Below are 24,562 nucleotides of genomic sequence, written 5' to 3'. Positions count from 1 at the left end.
GGGCTAGGTTTTGCTATCCTATACAAATAAAGCAAAACAAGGGTCGATGGTCCTTTGTGACAGATCGAATAGTATTTTCGAGTGGGCTTTCCGATTTAGTGTAAACCTTAGTATTAACGCTTTTTAGCTTCTGATTATCGATATAACCGGGCTCGGCTATATAGCTTTAAACCTATTTATTTTTCGGTAAACGGTAAGTAATACCCTCTTTAAATTAATAGTAGGTAGTAATAGTATTAATAGCTTTAGTGCGTCGATATATTTCTTAGTCTAATATCGGCGATAGTAGAGTTAAAAGACGCTTAATTAAACGTTTCTGAAGCTCGGGTAGCTTATCCGTATATTATAGTTTTATTGTTACTATTTCGGCTAGTTTCGTCTCTGATAGCTACCGCTATACTTCTAATATAGGCTACTCTTGATTATATTTCTACTAAATCTGCGATAATAATATATTTCTAGCCTATTCCCTTATACTATTAAGCTCTTATTTTAGTTTTTAATAGCTTTCGTATTTCGGACTTCTCCGGTACCGTAAGAGTAGACGGCCTAGTTATTAGCGAAGTTTATCGTATCGCTAGATAAGGACAGAAATTTTAGGCTATTTATTAACGGAGGAGGACTAGGCGGTCGTTAATTCTTATAGGCGGTCGGGGTTAATAGTCCGGCTTATTCGATAAGCTATATATATGATATTATTATCTGGATCTAGGCCTCGGATAATAGTAGGAAGGTTCTTGTTAATCCGTCGGTCGAGGTAGTACTTTAGAAATATACGAGTATCGGCGTAGTGTATGATTAGGTTGCGAAGCGAGTTACTTATAGCTCCTAAAATATAGATAGTTAGTCCTTAAAGTTACACGATAAGGATTATATAGGAAGATAGTTACCGCTATTATCTAACGCCTTTCTAGTCCTATATCGAAGGCTATAAGAACGGGTAACTTATTAGAAGCTAGTAATAGAACTAATACTTTTAACCTAAGAAAGAAGTATTAAGTAAGGTAAATATTTATCGGCCGAAATACCGATTCCTTATAATATTCGCTCGGTCTACCGAAAAACCGGTACGTTATCTAGGGCTAGATTAAGTAGTAATAGAAGCTCGTTATAGCTATTCCGAATATATAATCGGGGAAGCTACCCTACGGATATTAGGACCTTATTACCTTTAACTCTCTTAAAGGTATAGTCTACAAAAAGTAATCCTAGTAAGAAGATATAGGGACTTAGAATAAGCGAAGGGTTAAAAATAATCTCCGGTAGGATATATATATTTCTATCTAGTAGTTAGCGGGCTATAGAAAGAAATATTAAAAAATTTCTAGATTAACGTACTTACTTATCCTTAGAGCTAAGAAATCCTTTTATATATTTAAATTTAAATTTAATTAGGATTCTATAAGGGCCGCCTTACGGATCTCGGAGTAGACTAACTCCGATATAGCGATACCTTAAGCTTAGTACTACCTAAGGGCGATTAGCTATAAGACTAGCTAATTATAGGAAAAGGTAAAGCTCGATACGATACCGACTATATCTAAATTTTTTCTTTATTATACTAATAGCTGTTTCTATAACTATAGTTAAATCTTCTATAAATATAGTAGACTTTTCGCGGCCTTTCTAAGATAGTTAATACTTTCGACCTAACTTACGGATTACCTACAATATCGATTAGAACTATCTATACTATAAAGAAGGAAGCTTTAGAGACTAAGAGGCGACTTTATTTCTTACCCGGCGTATCTGTCGATTTATCTTTTTTCTAATTTTTTCCGAAGTTACTCTTTCGAAAACGAGTCGAAAGACTTTCTAAAACGTCTCTAGTAAGCTTTTTCGTTTAATTCTAGGTAGCTATCTTCTATTTTTGCCCCGTCGTAAATTTAAGGCCTAGTCGAGAAATATATATAAGATAGTAATAGATAGCTTCCGGAATTCTTATTCGGGATCTTTGCGAAGGGATATATAAAACCTAATAGGGTTTAGATAAATAATAAAAAGAGGGAATAGCTTAATAGAGAAATAAGACGTACTGTTTCTAACGAGACTTAATCTGGTTAAGAAGGATAGTAGTACCTTTACTATAATCCTCCTTTGTATATATAGACTTATCAAACTCTGTAAGTTGCTATAGGTAATACTCGGGAGAATGTTTATTGTCTGCAAAAAGTTACGCAATATCACTAGTATCCGTAAGCGGATCCTCGTCGAAATTAGGCTCCGTCGGGTCGGTATCGTACTACTCGTCGCTACTGTCGTTGGAGCTATCTTCTCTAGTCCGTGGATTATCGTTATACGACTCTGACCTAGCCTGTCGTCGAGAGCGGGCCATATTGTGGTGAATAGGTAGAACTCTTTGACGTATAAGTAGAAGGAAATATTGGGTTGGGAGCCAGTGTGTATAATAATAAAGGTCGGGAAAGCAACGTCGATTTAAATAACCCTTCTCGGAAACCACATCTCATAGCCAGAATGAAAACGCTAGCAGGAGAGTAGACATAGGAACCAGTATTAGCTAATGTTTTGCCGCTCCCTAGAGGCCGCAGGCCGCAGCCTGCGGACGGACTGGTGTGGGTGGAGACGAAGATGCCAGGCGGCAGCCTCAGGGGATACTGGTCAAGGAGGAGAGAATGGGTGGGCGTGGCCGGATGTCGAGGTGCGTGGCGAGAAGTTTGGCAGATGGACGGCTTAAAACGGCCTCACTTGCGGCCATTTCTGGCAGTCTTTTTGCCGTCTACTAGTTTATTAGAGTATACTTAAAGGAACTAATAATTATAGGATTAAGTATAAATAAGTAGAAAAGAAGGATATTTCGGAGAGCTCTTAGAGATATTATAGTCTCTGCTATAAGTAAAGATAAGATTCCTATCTTCTAGTAGTTATCTAATATTAACTTTAAGCTTCTTCTTTCTTAGATACTATATCTCCTACTTCTTATAATTATTACTACTATACTAAGATAGATAGTATTAGATATACTTCTCTAGTACTAAACTATATTTATATAACTTATAAATATCTTTAGTATATATAGTATTTTAGGGAAGCTAAAAGTTTATATAACTATTTTACTACTTCGGAGCTATTCTAGATAGTTTATACTTTCGATCGAATTAGTTTAGTATTATATAAGTTATATAATAGTCGGTATAACTTATATAAGCTAGTAAGAAACTCGGGGCCTTTATAAAAGGATAATAATTTAATATTAATCTATCCTAGGTTCTTATAGGTATAATATAGGATATATAATTATTCTAGTAGTATCTATAAATCTATTAGGTAATCTTTAAAGGTACTTAAGAGTTAAATATCGCTAGAAGACTAATATATATTTCTATCTAGCTAGTTATAATATATACTAATCTCTTCTTTATAAATAAAGATCTAGTAGCTATTTTTATAGGTATAGCTACTACTTATTAGAAGGAGTATTTTTACGAAGGCCTAAAATATATATAGTCGGTAAGAAAAACGTAGTATTTCAATCGCGTAAATATAAGCTAACTTAGATAGTATTATTACTATTTCTACTATATAAAGATAAATAATTAGTACTATAATAAGGTATTAATTATAGGAACTCTAACTAAGTAGATTAATATATTACTAGATCTAGAGAAAGAAGATACTAGATTTATACTATAGTAAGTCGGTCTAGTAAATTTCGTAACTTATTTAAGGAATATAATAAATAATTATAGGATATTAGTAGCTAAGGCTATAGCTATATATAATTAGATATTAGAGTTTATAGAGGAGTTCTAAGAATAGTTTAGGGATATTTCGGTCTTAAGTCTTATATTTATTATTTAGTTTTTATTATATACTAGTTTAAGAAAAGTTTTAGAAGGACTTATAAACTATTTATTTAACTTAACTATATAGTATTAAGAATCTTAAGAGCTAGAGAGGAAAAAGAAGAGGAGGAAGCTATAGAGATATTCTAGGTTCTAGGGTAGTATATAGTACTCTAGTATAGTTATATATCTTTCTTCTACTATAGATTTCTTCTATAGAAGAAATCTAAGTCTATCTAATTAGTTTTCTTCTATAGAAGAAAACTAACTCTATAATACCTATATTCCTAGGTCTTCTATAGAAGAAATCTAGGTCTATAATATTTATATTCTTAATATTACCTCCTTCTTAAAAGGATCTAGCTCTCTAGATCTATAAGCTCTATTATTAGTAGTATCTATAATAAGTTATTTAATTAGATAGCTTATTATTATTCTTATATTCTCTATTAACTTCGTCCTTTAGTATAGCTTTAGCCTAATACTATAGTTATCTCGGTAGTCCTAGCTACTTAGGGTATTTCCTATAGAATTCTATTATTTTCTTTAGTATATTTTTAAAGTTCCTTACTAGATATTAGTTATTATTATATTTATAGTCTTTCTACTTAATTTAGTACTATAATTTTCGGTACTATAGCTATACTATAAGAATCTTCTTAACTTTCTATTCCTATTCCTCTTTAACGATCTTAACTAGTAGTTCTAGATCTAGTAGTTAATCTTATAATAGTTTAGACTTAGAAGCTTTTCGTAGCTTATCTAGTAAAAATACTAGATATACTTTTATCGAGCTTAGTAGCTTAACTTTATATATATTTCCTATCTCTTTAAGGATTTTAAATAGTCTATAAGCCTAGTAAGCTAACTTATAGCCGGGTTAAGAAGTTTTCTAATTTTTCGAAGTTATATAGACTATATTACTAGTACCGAAATCTTTAGGTCTTCGATATTAATTAGTATATTTCTTATAATATCCCTAAGCTATAGTTATCTACTACTAGACTTACTCCTAAATCTCTTTTAGGTTATTAGTATAGTCTTATATTACTTAAACTTCCTCTAAAGAGTCCTCCTAATAAAGTTAAGGTCGGATATATTACTATTAATTAAGCTTCTTAGGTATTTCCTAGTCGAATAATACTCTAGGTTTATATCCTCTTTCTATATAGGAGAGTAAGACTCTAGTAGTCTCTTATAGTAGTACTACTACTATAAAGTCTATTATTAAGAGATATTTAGACTAGTTATCTTAATAGTAATCTATAAAAGGCTATAGACGCTAAGCTATATACTAGTTCGTAATCTTGCTCTAGCTATTAGTTTACGGATAATATACTATTAATAACTTTTTCTTAATATTAAAGATTCTATAGAATTCTATCTAAAATTTAGATATAAACTATCCTCTATAGTTAGAAATAATCGAATTTAGTATTCTAGTCTAATAATAAATATAATCGATAAAGATTTATACGATTTTCTTTATATCTATATTCTTATAGTAAAGAATTAAGACTAGTTACTTAGTAAGTCGATTAACGAATACTACTACTATATTATAGCTATATTTATCTTTTAGGAATAAATAGTAGTCTATTATAATATACTACTATAGCTATTCTAGAATAGGAAGTAGTTTTAGCTCTCTAGATATCTTATTCTTCTATACTTTAGTATACTTATATAGTTAATAATTATTAATATATCTCTATATATCCTAATAGATCTCTAGCTAATAATATTATAAAGTAATTATCCGATAGGTTTTATCCTAGCTAGGATATATTATTAATAGCTAATAATAAATCTTATTAAGTAGTTATACTTATAAATTACTATTATCGGGGACTATAAGTCGAGTTTCTTTCTAGAGAAGGAGATCTTATCTTAATAACTACTTACTCGAGTTATCTCCTATCTCCTTTTAATACTATTCGAGACTAATATAGACTCTATTCGCTTAGAGGGTTTAATTAATAATATTACTTTAAGATATACTAACTAAAGAGATTATTAGATAGATCCCTTTCTTAAGTTTCTCTTTCGGAATTATAATCTATTCTATCTAGTTATTTATTTTCGGTATTCTTTCTTTCCTAAAGAGTATATTAGCTACTATATTACTCTTACTATTATAATATTTAATAATAAAGTAATACTATAATAATATCTTAGACTAATAAGCTTAATAAGTATTAAGCTTTTTACTAGTTATAAAATTCTATAAGGAATAATAATTAGTCTAAATCTTAAAGAATTAGGTTTATTATAGATCTTCTAATTCGGCTTACTACTCTTTAAGTATTTTAATAATAGCTAATATTTCCTTATTATATATATCGTATTTTTATTAATCTTACTCTATAGTTTTTAAAAAGAAAGCTACTAGATACTATATCCTATCTACTTCCTAAGATAGTACTATACCTAAATATCTATTAGAGATATCTATCTCTAATTATATTAGTATATTTAGATTATAATAAGATAATACTAGTATAGAGCTTAGGCTTATCTTTAATACTTTAAAGATAGATTAGTAGTTATAACTCTATATAAAAGATATTTCCTTTATTATAAGATAGTAGAGTAGTTTTACGATATAACTATAATTCCTAATAAATCTCTAGTAGAAATTATATATACCTAAGAAGGACTATACTTCTCTAATAGTCTTAGGAGATATTTATACCTTAATTATATCTACTTTTACTAGGTTAACTCTGATTTCTTATATACTAATAATAAAGCTAAGGAATTTAGTCTTTTATATATAGAACTTATATTTATATAAGATAGCTTATAGTCTAGCTTCTCGGAGTTATTATAGTATCTTTTTAATATATATCTAATATTATTATAAATTATCTAACTCGGTATAGATTAAGATATTATCTATAAAAGCTATATAAAAATCATTAAGATAATCGCCTAATATATAGTTAATATAGCGCTAGAATATAGCCGGTCTATTTATTAGTCTAAAAGATAAAACCTTATATTTATATAATCTATATCTTAACTTAAAGATCGTAAGATCTTCCGAATCCGGATATATATAAATCTAGTAGAATTCTTATTAAATATTAAGTTTTATAAACTATTTAGCCTTACTAATCTACTAGAGTAATTTATCGATTAAAGATAAGAGATATCGGTCTTTCTTTATTAAGATATTTAGTTTATAATAGTTAATATAGAATCTTAGTCCTCTATCTAGCTTAACTACTATTAAGATTAGTAATATATATAGTACTAAAGAGGATATAATAAAGTCTTTTATAAGATTTTATAGTATATATTACTTTATAAAGTATAGCTCTTCTTCGGTTATTTTATAAAGCAGATAGTTAAGCTACTTAAAGGAATTATTTTTAAGCTCGATTTAGTAGTCCGGTATTCCTTTTAATAGTAATAATATACCCGAAGTAATCTTAGAGAATATATTAATAAATTTATAATACTCCTTCGGTATAATTTTCTTAATATCTAGTTCTTTAGAAGTAATCGTATTAGTTACTTTAGAGTTAATAATCTTATCGATTTAAGCTAGTAATATAATAAAGGATTATATTCCTACTAACTATATATAATAGTAAAATCTAAGTCTACTAATCGCGGTAATATTAAGACTTAAAATTTTTTACTTCTTAGTCTTATCTTTTTATCTCTTAAAGTATCGATCTTACTATTCTATATTCTTCTAATATTTTAAAGAATCTATCTTTAGTCTCTAAAGGATAATATATAGGATCTCTCTTAGTACTAAGTATTAGATCTCTTCTTTTAGAGTAGATTAACCTAGCTATACTAGTTATTAATTTCTATAATATAGTAGTATACTATATTTAGTAAACTATACTCTTCTAAGAATTATATTATTTCTTTCTAGTTCTATTACTAGTATAGGTTACTTAAGTTATATATAGCTATTAATTATAAAGATTAATTTAATAATATATATAATTAGCTCTCTTAAAATACTATTATAGTCTATAATAGAATAAGTAATTAGTAGCTTAAGGATCTTTATACTAAGAGATACTAGTAATCCGATTATATTCGAATAGATATAAAGATATCTATCTACTCCGGTATCTACTAAATATTTAATTTAAACTATTCTTTTATTAATAGCTATCTAAGTATTAATAGTTATACTATTTATAAGTAATAGTAATTTATATAAGTTTAGCTTTAATATATCTTCTAGGATAGAGACTTTTCCTAGTATTAGACTTTTCCTATATTTAAGTTAGAGTCAGATCCTTTAAGTTTAGTAAGATCTATCTTATTAGTTCCCTTAGCTAATAATCTAGTAGTAGTTAATATAACTATAGATAATTTCTTAGGATAGTTATAAAAGAGATAGTCTTTTTCTTTATAGATAAAGTACTTTCCTTCCTTTATAAGTTACGCTTTCTTAGCTAGTTCTTTAATAAGAGTTAAAGGGGTTCTAGTTATATTCAAATTTAAGATATTATTTCGAGTTATAGTACTACTCTAAGTATAGCTACTATAGGAAATATTCTAATATAGATCGCGGGAGATAATCTACTATAAGATTAAATATAAAGTAATTTAATACTATTAAATAAATTACTCTAAGATAATAGAGTTATTACTAGAGAAGATTATAATCTAGTTTTATAAAAAGATTAGTAGTTTATAATATAAATCTCTTTTTCGTAGCTCTATTAGCTATTTAGATTCTTTAGCTAATCTAGTAAATTCGGCTAGGAAGTTAATAAAGTCCTACTTTAGATTTATCTTTAAGTCTAGATATTTATTATAGGCTATTTACTTATAGTTTAGATTATAGAAGATAGTTTATAAGTAATTAAAGATTTTATTAGTAGTTTAGTAAGAAGTTATAGTATCTTTCTCTAGATAGGAACTAATATAGCTTAGTATCTTATCTTTATAATAGCTTATAATATATATAAACTAGTAGAAGATAGTTAGATAGTAGTCCTAGTTTAATAAGAGCTTTCTCTTTATAAATCGCTTCTAATATTTAAACTTTATATTCTTACTATTATTAAATATAGATAGATCTAGTATCTTAGTTAACTTATAAGTATCTTCGGTATTAGGGATTATATAAATTAAACTAATTCTATTCTTAGTATTATTATAGCTAGTCTATAGGAATTATATTATAGTTATAAATCTATTATACTCTTTAATAGCTTTATTATAATTAGTATAAAAATTAGTATAGGCTTCTTCTATATACTAGATTTCCGGATTTATTCTATAGCGTTTAAGGATTTTAGTATTTTATTTTCTTCTATTAGCTAGTTAATCTATTCTCGAAATCGTTAGTTTATCTCGGTCTTCTATCTTAATACTTAGAAAGCTACTCGAGTATTATTAGAAATCTATTCTAGTAGCTACTTAGGGGTTTCGAGTTTATATTTAGTATCTTTATAGCTAAAATTTAATAAGATTCTATTTTAGCGAGGAGTTTATTCTACTAAGAAGGTTCGCTCGTAAGACTATACTATCGTAGCTTTAGTATAGTTTATTCTTAGTTTAGGGTTTATATAAGAGATTCTAAGGATAGTAGTATAGATATAGTATTAAGCTATTTATTAAGGGTCTTAAAGGTTATAGGATTTTTTAGTAAAGATCTTAGGATAGCTAGAGGATATAATATCTTACTATCTAGCTAATACTTTAAAAGAGATAGAAAAAAAAGGGAGAGAGCTTTTAAGATAATATTATATACTAGTTTAAGAAAAGTTTTAAAAGGACTTATAAACTATTTATTTAACTTAACTATATAGTATCGAGAATCTTAAGAGCTAGAGATAAAAAAGAAGAGGAGGAAGCTATAGAGATATTCTAGATTCTAGGATAGTAAATAGTACTCTAGTATAGTTATATATCTTCCTTCTACTATAGATTTCTTCTATAGAAGAAATCTAAGTCTATCTAGTTAGTTTTCTTCTATAGAAGAAAACTAACTCTATAATACCTATATTCCTAGGTCTTCTATAAAAGAAATCTAGGTCTATAATACTTATATTCTTAATAGTTTTTACTACTTTAGTTTTCTTATATTTTCGAAATTATATAATAGCTTTTACTATATTCTCTATATTATAGTTAGAAATCTCTTTATTATATTTAGAAGGCTAGTCCTTTTATTTAACTAGAAAATAAAGCTACTAATTAATCTTAGTTTTACTCTTAACTTCTTCTACTTTATACTTATTCTCTTCTTTAGCTAAGTTAGATATCGGTATCTTTTCGATACTACTTTATACTAGATTATTATTCTATTTTTTAAGAAGAGAGATATAGAAGATATTATATAGATAGCTATATTTTTCTAGTAGTATAAGATAGTAAGCTTAGGATCTAATTAGTTAGAGGATCTTAAAGAGACTAATCCTCTTTAGTAATAGCTTCCTCGACTCTTTAATCTATAGATTTTATATTAATAATATAATTAGATTATTCTACTTAAAGGATATAGGAGTCCTTTTTATATTATAGTACTTTTCTATAGTTTTATTCGCTTTTTGCTAATATTCTATTAGCTTTTCGCGGAGTATCGTAAGTTTCTTAAGTCTTATATTTACTTCTAGTACTTCTCTCTTCTAAGTAATAGTCTTATCGCGAAGATAGAATAAGAAGTTAAACCTATAAAGGGCTTTATAAGAACTAAATTTAGTTATTATATTAATATATATATTATAGTAGAATTGTGCTAACTATAGTAGTTTTAGCTAGACTATCTATTTCTTACTAGTAAAGTACTATAATTAATATTCTAAGATTTAGTTTATCTATTCTATTTAGCTATTAGTTTAGGGATAAAATACTATTAAGAAATAAAGTTTTATCTTAGCTAGATAGAATAAGTTAATCTAGAACTTATTAGTAAAGATACTATTATAGTTAGAGATAATTTCTTTTTATAGTCTAAAGACTAGCTTAATCTTATTATAGTATAGCTCTATAAGTTATACTATATTAATAGTTATATATACTAGGAAGAATTTTATAAATTTTATAAAATAGTCTATAATAACTAGGATTATATCGATCTTATTTCTCTTATAGATTATTAGCGGGAAACCTATAATAAAGTCTATAGAGGATTCTTATTATAGTTAGAAAGAGATTAGTAGTAGCTTTAAGATTCTATACTTTTAATATTTAGGAGATATAATTCCTTAGTAAACTAAATAGAATTTAATATATTTATTAATATATTTATAGATCTTTCTCTAGTAGTACTTCTAATTTAAGAGTTTAATAGTATAGTTTCGCCCGAAATATCTATCTATAACTAGATTATTATAGTATAGATATACTAATTCTTATTTTAATATTTTATCTATTAGGATATAAAACTATCTCTTATAGTATACTATACTATTAGGATTAATTAATTAGATCCTAACTCCTAGGGTTTTCTAGTTAATTATTTTACGAATCTTCCCTATTTCGGGATTATCTCTCTAGGATTCTAAGATAAAACTATAAAGATCTTTTAATATAATTATGATATAGGTACTTTTATCTTTATATATATTCTTTACTATTTTATAGTATAAGCTCTAGATATAATCTAACTCTTATCTCTAGATATCTAAAAATCTATCTAGGACTCTATCTATCTCTAGATTAGATATTAATTTAGTTTTAAATTTATATAGATTAGCTAGTACTATCTATACTATTACCTCTTCCTAATAGATTACTATCCTAGCTCCTATTTAGTCTTATAATAGGTTTAATAGAGTAGTATTTAAGATATCCTTTAAAGTAGACTCTATTATCCTCGAAGATATATCTATAGGATTCTTTTTCCCTATATAGTATAAAATAATAAAGTTAAATATTAAAAGGATTATATACTATCGCGCTTAATAACTATATAGTTTAGGATTCTATATAAAGAAATATAGGTTATTATAGTTAGAAAAGACCTCTATTTAGTACCGGGATCCCTCTAAGTAGTATCGCTATATCTTAAAGAAATATATAATAGTAAAAAGTTCTTAATCTCTAGTAGTATATTAGCTTTCGGTATTAGAGAACTTATAAGACTAAAATATAACTAGATACTAGATCCTCTTATTATCTAGTTATAATAGAATACTAGCTATTCCTTACTAAGAGATATCTATCTCGAGTTTAATTTTCTAGTTAGGATTAAAATATCGGAGAACTAGCGCTATTTTAAAGACTTAAATTAATTAGCGGAATATAGCTACTTTATAGGCTTTAAGTTCGAAAGTTCCTAGTTATCGGCTATTTATTATCTCCTTTATAAGATCGGTAAGGGATTTTATAATACTAGAGTAGTTATAGATAAAGTATTGATAGAAGTTATAAAATCTAAGGAAGGATTAGATCTCGTAGATAATAGTCGGTTAGGGCTATTTTCGGATAGCTTCTACTCTAGATTTATCTATTATTACTCCTATAGAACTTACTATATAGCCTAGGAATTCTATATATTCCTAGTAGAATATATATTTTAATAGGTAGATATAGAGTTTATACTAATAAAGTCTTTCTAGGATAAAATAGATATATTTTATATAGGAATCCTAGTTAGAAGAAAAGATTAGAATATTATCTAAGTAGGCTATATAGAAGATATCTAAGTATTCTTATAATATAATATAGATATAATTTTAGAATATAGTAGATATATTTATAAGTCTAAATAGTATTACTATATATTTAAAATAGCTATATTAGATATAGAAGACTATTTTCTACTTATTATCTTTTTTAATACTAATATAGTAGTAAGCCTTACGGATATTAATTTTAGAGAAGACTATAGCTCTTATAAGTCTATTAAGGATTTCTATAATAAGAGATAAAAGATAATAATTTTTTACTAAAATATAGTTAAGTTCTTAGTAGTTAATATAAAGATAGAGACTACTATTCTTCTTAGGAATAAAAAGGATAGATATATCTATAGGACTTTTAGATAGTTAGATCCTTCTATTTTTAAGATTAACTCGAATATACTTTTATAATTCTTTTAACTTAGTTCTTAATAATAGATAGATTAGTCTATAGGATAGAGACTTACCTAGAAGTAAGTCGATTATATAGTTAGTTTTCTTATATTATAGTAGAGTCTTAGCCTTCTAGGCCGAATAGAGGTCTATAAAGTCTTAGAACTTAGGAGATTAGGCTTTAATTTCTTCCGGATCTAGTAGTATTTCGGATAAATCCTTAATAGTATAAGAGGATAGTATACTCGGTTAATTATCTTTATCGAAGTTAGATACTATCTAGTAGAAGATAATAGCGAAGATATTTACTTCGTTATAAAGATATTTTATAAACTAGTAGAGAGAGAGTAACTTAAGATTTTTCCGGTTTATCCTAAAGTACTATTAATATATATTTATATCGAGGATAATTTCTTAGGTACTTAATCTAGATATTCTAAGAAGTATAGGGGATCTATATTTCTATATAACTATATAATAGTTAATACTCTATATCTAGGTAGTATTCTAGCTATCTATAGTAGTAATTAGGAGTTAATATATATCTTTAGTATTACTAAAATAGTCCTAAAAATCGTAGAGTTCTAGGATATAAAGAGGTATCTAGTTAAGTTTTTATATCCTTATAAAATTAAGATTAATTATATTAATACTAGCTCTAGTATTAAAGCTAACTATAACTATATCTTATTAGATCTATATAGCTATCTAGATTATAGAAAGGATCTCTATAATAGGCTAGGAAGTTAGAGATATAGAGTACTCTGACTTACTATTATTTCCCGGAGGATAGATTAGCTTCTCTATAATTTTATTAATCTAGGTATTCTAGCTAGATTTTTATTCTTAAGAATAGCTAGAGATATAGTATCCTTTCTTATTATATTAGAAATAAGTAATATATAAATAATCCTTCTAGTTAGAGAACTAATTATATCGTAATAATATTCTAAAAATAGTCCGGTTAGGATATATTACCTAATTAGAAGTATTTAAGAGTTTCTATTTTTTAGGTAGATCTAATTAGGAGATTAAGATTATAGGATCCTTATAATACTTCTTAGAGTTATATTTAGCTATATAATCGCCTCTTATTCTACTAAAACTATAGCTATCCTAGGTATAGATTACTACTAAAACTATATTAGTTTAGTTATTAGATAGATTATTCTAATATAATATCTTAAGTATATTTTTAAGAAAAGGGTAGAGCTTAGTATAGTATCTAAGAGTTTATTCCTTTTCTTAAAGATATATATAGTTTTTAATAGATTAGAGATAGTTATAAAATACTTAGGGATCTTAGTTAGGAAGCTATTAGATATTATAATATTTTTCTATAATATTAGTATTAGTAAATTAGTCTTCTTAAATAAACTCTAGAGTCTAGTTAGTAAAGTCGGACTAGATAGGATAGATATAGAGGAATTCGGTCTTCTAATAGTTAGTCTATTAGGCCTATTAGGTAGATTCGAGTATAAAGAACCTAATAGGGATTCGGTATAAATTATTAGCGAAATAGTTAGGACTTATATCGAAGATATACTCGATTTTATTAAGCTACTAGTTATATTATTTAAGAGAGAAGAAGGAGCTTAACTAATAGAAGATATAATTAAGCTTAATCTCTATACCGTATTAAGATTAAGATATAACTAGGGATTCTAGTTCGGTTATATTCTATTATAGAAATATTATCTCTTATTCTAGTTAGTAGATCCTAGCTTAGAGTAACTTTAGTATACTAGAATCTTCTAGTATAAGAGATCTAGGACTAGATATAGGAGGAGTAGTCTTACTAGTAGAACTAAGGAAAGTATTAGTAGGGATCTATAGAGTCGGACTCTTACTAGCTTATAGATTCTATATCTTAGTATAGTATTTAGAACGTTTAGCGGCTATAAGATAGATAGAATACTAGTAAGTTAGTAGATTAGATATCTTTCCTTTAGATAGTTAAAAAGAAGATTTAGTAATTATTAGGATTAGGATCGTAGAATAACTAGGACTATTAACTAGGTAAAGGATCGAAGTCTAGGAGGACTTAAATTTAAAGACTAAATCTTAAAGGTCGGAGATCTTCCTCCCTTCTACGATTATTATATATATAGTTCCTACGTACTAGGCCTATATCCTTAGGGCTATAACCCGGATAGATTTATTAGCGTTCCGTACGTAATTCTCCCGCGACCGCGCCTTAGTAGATCGCGCTATAATACTTAGGTATAGTCCCGATAATATATCTTAGTATCTATATCTCTAATCCTAGGCTATAGACTTAGGTTAGTATTAGTATTAGTAAAGGTACTAGTCTAGAAAGAGATAGTAGTAGTAGTAGTATAATTCTCTTACTAAATACTTTAGGCGAATCTTCTATAGACTCTAAAGAAGCTTAATTACCGGGATTACGATAGACCTCGAATAAAGTTATATTTATAGGTATTATATTTATAGATATATCTATAGATATCTTAGATTCTTTCGGTAGTTTAGATTTAGATTTCGATTTCAGTTATTACTTTAGCTTTATAGGTTCTATTAAATTCGGATATTAATATTTTTAGGATTTTTCGGTTATAATAGGATCTAGAGATATACTATAAGATTTAGAATATTTAGAATATTCGTAAGTTAATTAATTCTTTAAGTTTAAAGAGATTATAAAATTAGTAGTTAATCCGGATAGTAGTATAACTCTTAATTCTTACTAATTCTTCTTCTCTCTTTCTTCTTTTACTTCTTAGATAGAGATTTTTTCTATAGAAGAAATCTATAGCTAATATCTTAAAGTAGTATTCTTATCTAGTAGTATCTTTATAGTCGTAGCCTATAGTAGTCGTTCTAAAGTAATATACTAATTCTATATAAAGTTTAGGTATACCGAGGATATTATCTTATATAATTAGTCCGGAGTTATTTTTAGTAGTTAAATTAGTATCTTCCGATCCTCTTAGTATCGATTAGCTAATAACCTGCGAACTAGATAGGTATATCGGTCGAATAAAGATATTTTCTTAGCGGTAGAATCCTCCGAGGACGTAGCCCCTTATATATAGCTAAAAGTTATATATTTAGCTATTTTTCTAAATTCTGTTAGGGTTAAATATATTATCTACTCTTTTATAGCTAAGTCGTAAAATTTTAGTCGTAGTAGTAGTTATAGTTATAGTTCTAGTTATAGTTATAGTCTTAATTATAGTTATTATTGTAGTAGGAATATTAGTAGTATTAATCTTATTATTAGATCCTCCTATAATTATACTATAGGAATAATATAGTCCTCTATCTTAGCTACCTTTTTATAAAGCCCCTATATCGGTTACTAATATAGATAGGAATACTTAAGGTAGTCTAATCTTACTAGATAGGTCGAGTTATAGAGGAACTAAACTATAACTACTAGTATATACGTCTAGAGATCTCCTAACCCGACTATATAATACCTATCTATAAGATATTAAGAGGTAAAGATAAGGATTAAAAAGAGTATATTATTATAATATAAAAGAATCCGACTATAAAGACTATACTAAACTCTCTTAAAGCCGTTTAATCCGATAGTTATATACTATCTATCCGTATCCGTATAGTTATCCTCTATATAGTTATTAAGTTAATTAACTCCCTCTTATTATATCTAAATAGCCTCTCCCGACTATTAGGCTACTATCAGATATATATACCTTAATAGACTATCTACTCTATATATATATAACCGGATTCCCTACTATACTATCTATATAATATTTTCTATATCTCTCTTCTCGAAAAGAAGAATAATAATCTAGTATAAAGTAGTATTAAAAAGATACTAATATCTAATTAAGCCGAAGAAGAGAATAAATATAAAATAGAAGAAATTAAGAGTAAAACTAAGATTAATTAGTAGCTTTATTTTCTAGTTAAATAGAAGAACTAGTCTTCTAAATATAATAAATAGATTTCGAACTATAATATAGAAAATATAGTAAAAGCTATTATATAATTTTAAAAATATAAGAAAACTAAGATAAGAAAAACTAAATAATAAATATAAGACTTAAGACTAAAATATCCCTAAACTATCTTTAGAACTCCTTTATAAACTCTAATATCTAATTATATATAGCTATAGCCTTAGCCGCTAATATTCTATAGTTATTTATTATATCTCTTAAATAAGTTATAACGTTTACCAGACTAACTTACTATAGTATAAATCCGGTATCTCCTTCCTCTAGATCTAGTAATAAGTTAATCCGCTTAATTAGAGCTCCTATAATTAATACCTAATTATAGTACTAATTATTTATCTTTATATAGTAGAAATAGTAATAATACTATCTAAGTTAGCTTATATTTATACTATCGAAATACTAGATTTTCCTTACTAACTATATATATTTTAGGCCTTCGAAAAAATACTCCTTCTAATAAGCTATAGCTATACCCGCGAAGATAGTTACTAGATCTTTACTTATAAAGAAAAGATTAGTATATATTACGACTAGCTAGATAGGAATATATATTAGTCCTCTAGTAATACTTAACTCTTAGATATCTTTAAAGATTATCTAATAGATTTATAGATACTACTAGAATACTTATATATCCTATATTATATCTATAAGAATCTAGAATAGATTAATATCGAATTACTACTATTTTTATAAAGATCTAGAGTCTCTTATTAGTTTATATAAGTTATACTAACTATTATATAACTTATATAATACTAAACTAATCCGATCGAAAGTATAAACTACCTAGAATAGCTCCGAAGTAGTAAAGTAGTTATATAAGCTTTTAGCCTCTCTAGAGTACTATATATACTAAAGATATTTATAAGTTATATAAATATAGTTTAGTACTAGAGATATATATCTAATAATATCTTTCTTAGTATAATAGTAATAATTATAAGAAGTAGGAGATATTATATTTAAGGAAGAAGAAAATAGAAGCTAATAATAGATAATTATTAAAAGATAGGAATCTTATTTCTACTTATAGCAAAGATAATAATATCTCCGAGAGCTCCCCGAAATATCCTCCTTTCCTACTTATTTATACTTAATCCTATAATTATTAGTTCCTTTAGGTATACTAAATATAAAATTATAACTATATATATACTAATCGCGGTTTAGCTATATCTTACCTTTATTTAATCCTACTTATTATTCTACTATTACGATAGTTCCGACTTATATCTGATTCCGTAATAGTATCTTCTTTATTAGTATAGCGGATCCTACTATCCTATCTGTAGTCGTAAGTCGGGTAACACGAAGGAATATTATTATCCGATAGAGATACGAATATTACTATATATATTATATAGTATATATATAAATAGCTAAAACTTAGGAGACTTCTAGCTAGGATATTTAGTATAAAGAAGGGGATTAATTATTATAGCGCGACCTACTAAGGCGCGGCCGCGGGAGAATCACATACAGAACGCTAATAAATCTATCCGGGTTATAGCCCTAAGGATACGGGCGCGGTACGTAGGAGACGTATATATAATAATCGTAGAAGGGAGGAAGAACTCCGACCTTTGAGATTTAGTCTTTAAATTAGAGCCCCCCTAGACTTTAATCCTTTACCTAGTTAATAGTCCTAGTCACCCTACGATCCTAACCCTAATATATCTATACTCTCGAGGGGATTACTCTTAACTCCCTCTTCTATCGATCGATCGATTAATCGGCTACCCGAAGAGGTAGGACAGAGCTACTAAGAAGGTTACGATCCTTCGGGTTAGAACATACAGGATAATAGGGGGTCCAAGACCAGGTAGGAGGGGCCCGGGAGTCTAGCTTCCTAGAAGCTACGGGAGGGCCTTGCTTATTACGTGGCTAGTCCTGGATCGTGGGTTATAGATCACCTGATAATCACTGAACTACGGATCACCTAACGGGGTACTTTAACAAAGGGAGTCCCCTTATACGAGGGGTTTATTCTATAGAAGGGTCTCGCTCGCGTAATCGTTTAATTATAGCTTTAGTATAGTTCGTTTCGGTTCGGTATTAGTTCGGTATATATATATAAAGATATTAGGGTAGCTAGAGGACGTAGTACCTTACTACCTAGCTAATACTTTAAAAAGGGTTATAAAAAGAGAAGAGCTCTTAAGATAATATTATATACTAGTTTACGAAAAGTTTTAGAAGGACTCAGAAACTATTTATTTAACTTAACTACGTGGTATTAAGAATCTTAAGAGCTAGAGAGGAGAAAGAAGAAGAAGAAGAAGAAGAAGAAGAAGAAGCTACGGTAGTATCCTAAGTTTTAGGGTAGTATACGTGGTACTAGCGTAGTACCGCGTCTCCCTTCTGATACTGATTTCTTCTGCAGAAGAAATCCAAGTCCGTAACACCCAAGTCTTCAACATCGGTTTCCTATTAGTAGTACTATAAGTATAGTAGTAGTTATTCCCCTATAAGTTTTCCTTCGTATTATCCTATACAGCCTAGTTAACGTTAGTCTTCTGGGTATCTGTAGCGATAACTAGGGATATATATAATCTTAGGATACTTCCATAGAGCACCGAGACTCAATTATAGCTCAACAACGGCAAGTTCCTCCATCCCTCTCGCCCGGCCACTCAAGGAAAGAGTTTGCTCGAAATCTTTTCCAATCAACTCCAGTGGAAGCAGCACGCATCCACGCATTATTCACAACTCTGCTTCTCTTCGGCCGAGGGAATCCATCTGGGTATATCCCGTCGGATTGCTTCACTTGCCCAGTTTAGTCGACTTTCACGTTCCTCATTATGATTAAAAAGGCACTTCCTTCTGGATGTGCTGTCTGTGGCCACCAAGATGATCTTTTCATTTGCTCTGGCTGCAAAGCGTTGCCCTACTGCGGTCGCGACTGTCAGATCGCGGATCGGCCAGCACACAAAGCTGCGTGTAGCGCCATCAAAAAAGCACGTAACGTGATGGCGACTGAGGAGCAGAAACTTCGACATCATCCTGGGGATGTCATGATGTCTAAAGATCCTTTTACCAGCTGTGTTGGACACCTCTTGGGGGGGGGGGGTTCGAAACGCGCGACTACATGTGAGCCCGTTACAGGCTGGTGAGAAACATGGAATCGGTTGATCATGTCGCGTCTGCCACCGCGCAATTTGTATGGATTCACTGCGACTATGCCGTGGGGACAATATGGGCGTGCGGAGCCTCGTGCCTGGACTGCTCATCCGTCTCCAAAGAGATCAGGATTCCTACGACTTCATCAAGTGATGGGCAAACACCCTGGAGAACTCCAATTTCAATTGGGCAGACACTAGTTTGCCATACCTCGATGTCAAAGATGCCGACATGTTCGAGTCCGTCGAGCGTTTCTGCCACCCATTCTTCGATCTCAGCCACAGAACCTGTGTGTGTCTCTTGAAGATCAGATTGCTCCTTGAGCTTGTGCGGCTGGAACAATCGACGGACAGCCTGGGTCCGTCCCCTCATCCTGTCATTTCCGCCATGCTTAAGTCACCAACCCCAATCAGTTCCGCTGTGGGCGCTTCCCAGGCCATCATGTCCAGCGACAGCAATACACGCAAGGCGATGATTGACACATTGATGAAACAAATTGATGCTCTGTATGAGGCAGTCCAGAAGGCCAACGAGCACTTCTGGTATAATCTTACTGATCCTGAAGTGGACCTAGATAATATGCCGTCCAGTTGTACGATGGGTAGCGTGGGAGAATCGCAGCTGGCCGTTGGTAATAACTTTTTTACATGGGTCAAAACATCGGGAGCTCTCGCCTTCATCATAACACCTTCATCATAACAAGGCTCTATGGTTAGATTCGTTGCAGTCCGATCTCGGGGGATGTGTACGGGAGATTTGGAATAAGTAGACGTCGAATTGCAGGTAGTCTCGATCCTCGTGCCCGCTCAGGTAGGAATTACGGTGATGCAGGGATTTCTGTCACTCTATACATTATTCATTCAATATTTACGACGATTTATTGTTGATTAAGATTGTTAGAATCTGACCCTTTAGCTTGCGAATTTGACCTGGTTGACCTCTCACGAACCTGGGGTGATATAAGCAATAGAGCTCAAAGCAAGTAAGCCAAGAGCAAAGGAGAAACTGTGTCCTCGATCAGAACCTCAACACCTTAGCAGACAAAGAAAAGTCTCTCAATTCGAAATCTCAAAGATTCGCCTTTGCCTTGGCTTCGAAAGCTTCGAGACCCCTAATTACAACAAAGTCGGCCGTTTCATTCCTCCAAATCCAAAGAAAGAAGGACTGCATCCTCGCCGAGTAGCAGAAAGAATCCGATAGGATCAAGTGCTGAATACCCTTTGTGTAAGGAGCCTCGAAAACCGCGTTTGTGCTCTCACTTCCTTCGACTTCATTCACTGCTCTTGTTGACGGAGTTCCGTGCCGGATCTTTCCAGCTGGAAGCCCCCTTACCAAGCTTCATATAGTGCCCACTGATTTTCTTTCTTCTTCTTCTTCTTCTTCTTCTTCTTCTTCGGCCGTTCCCAGCCTAGTTTGCCAACAGCTGTGAAGTCTTTTGCTCATTTCTGAGGCCCCTTTGCCCTGAGGAATCTCATCGCCCCTTCTGCAAACTAATTTTGGCACCAAGGCGGCTGCTCCAGAGAGCGAGCATCATCAGGTCCGAAGAGACCATTCATTCTCAAAAGCCACCTGGTGTCAACAAGGCAGTCTTGGAAAAGATCCAGAAATGTCTCGATCGCGCTTACCATGCCAATGCGTCGGAATCCGAGGCCAAGACCGCTCTCTTCATCTCTCAGCGACTCATGAAGGAGCACAGCGTCACCCAGGCCGATCTGATGACCAACGACAAGGGAAGCAGCAAATCACGCTACGACAGCGAGAGTAATGTTCGGGTTGACAAAGTCGCAGGTGTGTCCAACAAGATAAAACTAGAGACCTTTGCGATGAACCTGTCCTGGGCTATGTGTGTCTTCTTCGACTGCCAGTACTTCACAACTCACATGGATACTCATATCATATTGACTTTCTATGGAATCGCAGAGAGCGCCATGGCGGCTGCGAGTGCTTTCGAAATGACACACAACTTTGTCGCGGAGTGGGCGTGTGCCTACAAAGGTGGGGCCCCGAGTTTAAGCTACTCTCTCGGTGTGGCAGACGGGTTGGTAGCCATGGCGAATCTTGAAAAGGAGCGAGAGCTGGAAGGTGTTCGACTCAAGAGATTGGAGTTCAAGGCGGCTGAGCGAAGCAACCAGTCGTCTCGAGAGCTCTCGAGCTCAGAGAGAGGGATAACAACTCCATTGACACATCTTCATGATGTTCTCAATGCTGTGCTTGATCGCATCGCTTTGAGCAATCATGAAGATTCGGGAAGCGACTGTGGCGGCCACGGCGTAACCGACTTTAGAGTAGAGGACGCCAGAAACATCAGATTCGAAGAGGTTGATGCGACGATTGATAGGCTTGTGAATCACGAGCCAGTGGATTCATCAGCTCTCACCCCTGTCCCCTTGGCAACAACAGCCAGCCACAGAGGCAGAGGTCAAGACCAAGAACCAATCTCCGACTCCTGCGCCGTCATTGTGGAAGTCTGAACGGCAACTAGTTCAATTTCGCGCAAATTCAGAGCGAGTCGCAGATGACTATCTCAAGGAACGAAAAATCACGCTCTCAAACGGAAAAAGAAAGAGACCAATGATTCGAGATCATGATGCATATGGTCAAGGTCGGAAGGACAGCGGGAAGGTCAATGTCAGGGAAGGAACTTGGCAGTAGAGAGAGGTTCTCGGATCTCTAGTTTCATGTGCAGGAAGCTGTGTTTCCATCCATTTATGTGCCTACTGTGACGAGCACGAATTCACACGTCGTCTGGGAGGATCGGTTTAGGTTTGAGAAAAAAAAGTTGCATTTGCTCAATATGCGGAGAATCGAGGCCAGAACGATTGCTCGGATCTATAGTCGTCTTTTCGTACATGATGTGTCGTACATGGGGAGGATCCCTTTGGCGCGCGGAAGTGTAAGGATATACTTTCGTGGCCTACTCTCCATCAAAGAATCCTGACAAAAGCAGGTCTTTTGCGAAGGCAAGATAACCGAAGCAATTTTGTCCTAGAACAAAAAAAAAAAAAAAAAGAAGAAGGGTCTAATGTGTACTTGCGAGTGGGAATCATCTGGCTGAATTACTATATTGCCATGTAAGATTCTACTTACAGGTTTCAATACTGGTGGTCGCGGTCTACTCCTGTGCCGAGTCTCTCGCGCTGAAGATTGAGCCTTGTAATTTCTCCCGTGTATCAACCGAGTGTATGAAAAGGTGCAGGGTTCATGTAGAACCCACTTCAAATCTGCTTTCCGGCTTTGTTTGATCACTATGAATCTCAAGCAGCAAGATCAAATCACGGCGCCCACGGATGCTTTGAGCTCCTCGCAATGATAATAAGATCCCCACGTTTAGACTGAACCTGGAAGACCATCGCCGTTCCAGCTCACGTTTTCAGTACTGTATTTGAAAGATTCAGGAGATGAGGTCAATCTCCATGGCGTCGCCATCATCACCATCATCACCATCGTCGGTAAATTGTGTGTCGTTTTTCGTGGGCTCCCTCGAGTTCACAGAGTCACCATTGGACAAGGACGACATTGGGCAATCAATGACTGCTTGCGATGACCGAGCCCTCTCTCTCGCTCTTGCTCTGGATTCAATGATGGCTTTTCGCACGTTGTCATGTTCCCTAGGAACTGTCAGGGACGAGGGGTCTGAATATAGCACCAGCTCCTTTCCCTGGGCTGGGCCCGACAAAACTGATTCGGGCACCGAAAGCATCTTGGCGGCAATGGGGTGTATTGAAAAAAGCCCATCAGCGACATCGACATCAGCCAGCTCACGGTCTAGATCATGAATATACGTTGTATGGGGTGTATCATCCAGCATCATCGCATCTGAATCAATAAAGGCTCCATTGCTAGGAGTAGACGCCGAAGCTAGGGACGTCGACGAGACTGTAGAATGCCCATAACCCGATGTATCAGTGGCTACGCTTGAAGGCAGCGAATTCGACGCTGCAGAGGTACGAGAAGGGCTGTTGCCATTGAGCCCATCCAAATGATCACGGGGTGGCGCGTCAAACGGATTTCCTATTTGGGAATGCGTCAACCTTTTTCCGGGCCAGGTCTCTCGGGTGTCGCAGCCTCCTTCTAAGCTTCCAGTGAACCTAAGAAGGGGAGAAGCCTTGAGAAACTTGGGAGATTGCATTACAAGACGGATGCTCCGCAGCGAGGACAGACATACCTATATGAAGATATCCAAATCTCTTTGCTAGGGGCTGCGCGCCATCCGGGTCGCTGTCAGCGTGGCGCTTTCTGCCGTGTTGGGGAAGCTCATCACTCCGCGCCATCCATGAATCACTGGACAAGACTGTCTGATACAAATAGAAGAGGTGTTTCCAGGACAAAGTTGATATTCAAGCGATTAGGAGGGATATCCGGAGCGTCTTATTTAGAGAACCGCAATCGGTTCAGGACAGTGGTGCATTCTTCCGCCTCTTCGGTTTGTTTGTTCTCCTCTTCTTGGATTCGTTGTCTCTCTCTCTCTCGAGTGAGGATCTGAAAGACAGAAATCCAGAACCAAAACAAGCAAGCAAGGCGTGTCTTATCGGTCTCTTCTTCAATGCGCTTCGGTGGGAGTTGGAGAGTGGTGAAGGGGGAATGCGCGGTGGCCGTCTCTTCATTGAGTCATCCTCCGCACTTTGCTCGCCGCACTTGTGCTCCTCCCAGAACCTTCTACCCCCTCCGCCACACT

At 32.2% G+C, this 24,562-nt stretch overlaps 4 protein-coding genes across 4 annotated transcripts; 2 read left to right on the top strand and 2 right to left on the bottom strand.

The window, feature by feature from the left end:
• Positions 1-640: 640 nt before the first annotated feature.
• N7539_003137 (uncharacterized protein) lies at positions 641-2,335 on the bottom strand (the record flags this gene model as incomplete). The annotated part of the gene is made up of 3 exons (XM_056932740.1): positions 641-818; positions 1,343-1,354; positions 2,244-2,335. The coding sequence occupies 3 exons, from the start codon at positions 2,333-2,335 to the stop codon at positions 641-643; spliced, it is 282 nt and encodes a 93-aa protein (XP_056792699.1).
• A 17,233-nt stretch (positions 2,336-19,568) lies between these two features.
• Positions 19,569-20,586, top strand: N7539_003136 (zinc finger MYND domain-containing protein; the record flags this gene model as incomplete). The annotated part of the gene is made up of 2 exons (XM_056932739.1): positions 19,569-19,857; positions 20,081-20,586. The coding sequence occupies 2 exons, from the start codon at positions 19,569-19,571 to the stop codon at positions 20,584-20,586; spliced, it is 795 nt and encodes a 264-aa protein (XP_056792698.1).
• A 752-nt stretch (positions 20,587-21,338) lies between these two features.
• Positions 21,339-22,539, top strand: N7539_003135 (DUF2786 domain-containing protein; the record flags this gene model as incomplete). The annotated part of the gene is given in 2 exon segments (XM_056932738.1): positions 21,339-22,229; positions 22,246-22,539. Coding segments are annotated over 2 exon segments (1,185 nt in total), but the record flags the coding sequence as incomplete, so codon positions are not given.
• Positions 22,540-23,278: 739 nt separating this feature from the next.
• N7539_003134 (uncharacterized protein) lies at positions 23,279-24,158 on the bottom strand (the record flags this gene model as incomplete). The annotated part of the gene is made up of 2 exons (XM_056932737.1): positions 23,279-23,898; positions 24,053-24,158. 2 exons carry the CDS (start codon positions 24,156-24,158, stop codon positions 23,279-23,281), a joined length of 726 nt encoding a protein of 241 aa, XP_056792696.1.
• Between the last annotated feature and the right edge of the window lie 404 nt (positions 24,159-24,562).

The sequence above is a fragment of the Penicillium diatomitis genome (assembly GCF_028827545.1).
Source record: "Penicillium diatomitis strain IBT 30728 chromosome Unknown utg000003l_segment0_segment0, whole genome shotgun sequence".
NCBI classification, from domain to species: domain Eukaryota; kingdom Fungi; phylum Ascomycota; class Eurotiomycetes; order Eurotiales; family Aspergillaceae; genus Penicillium; species Penicillium diatomitis.
This window is presented reverse-complemented; position numbering and strand designations above follow the sequence as displayed.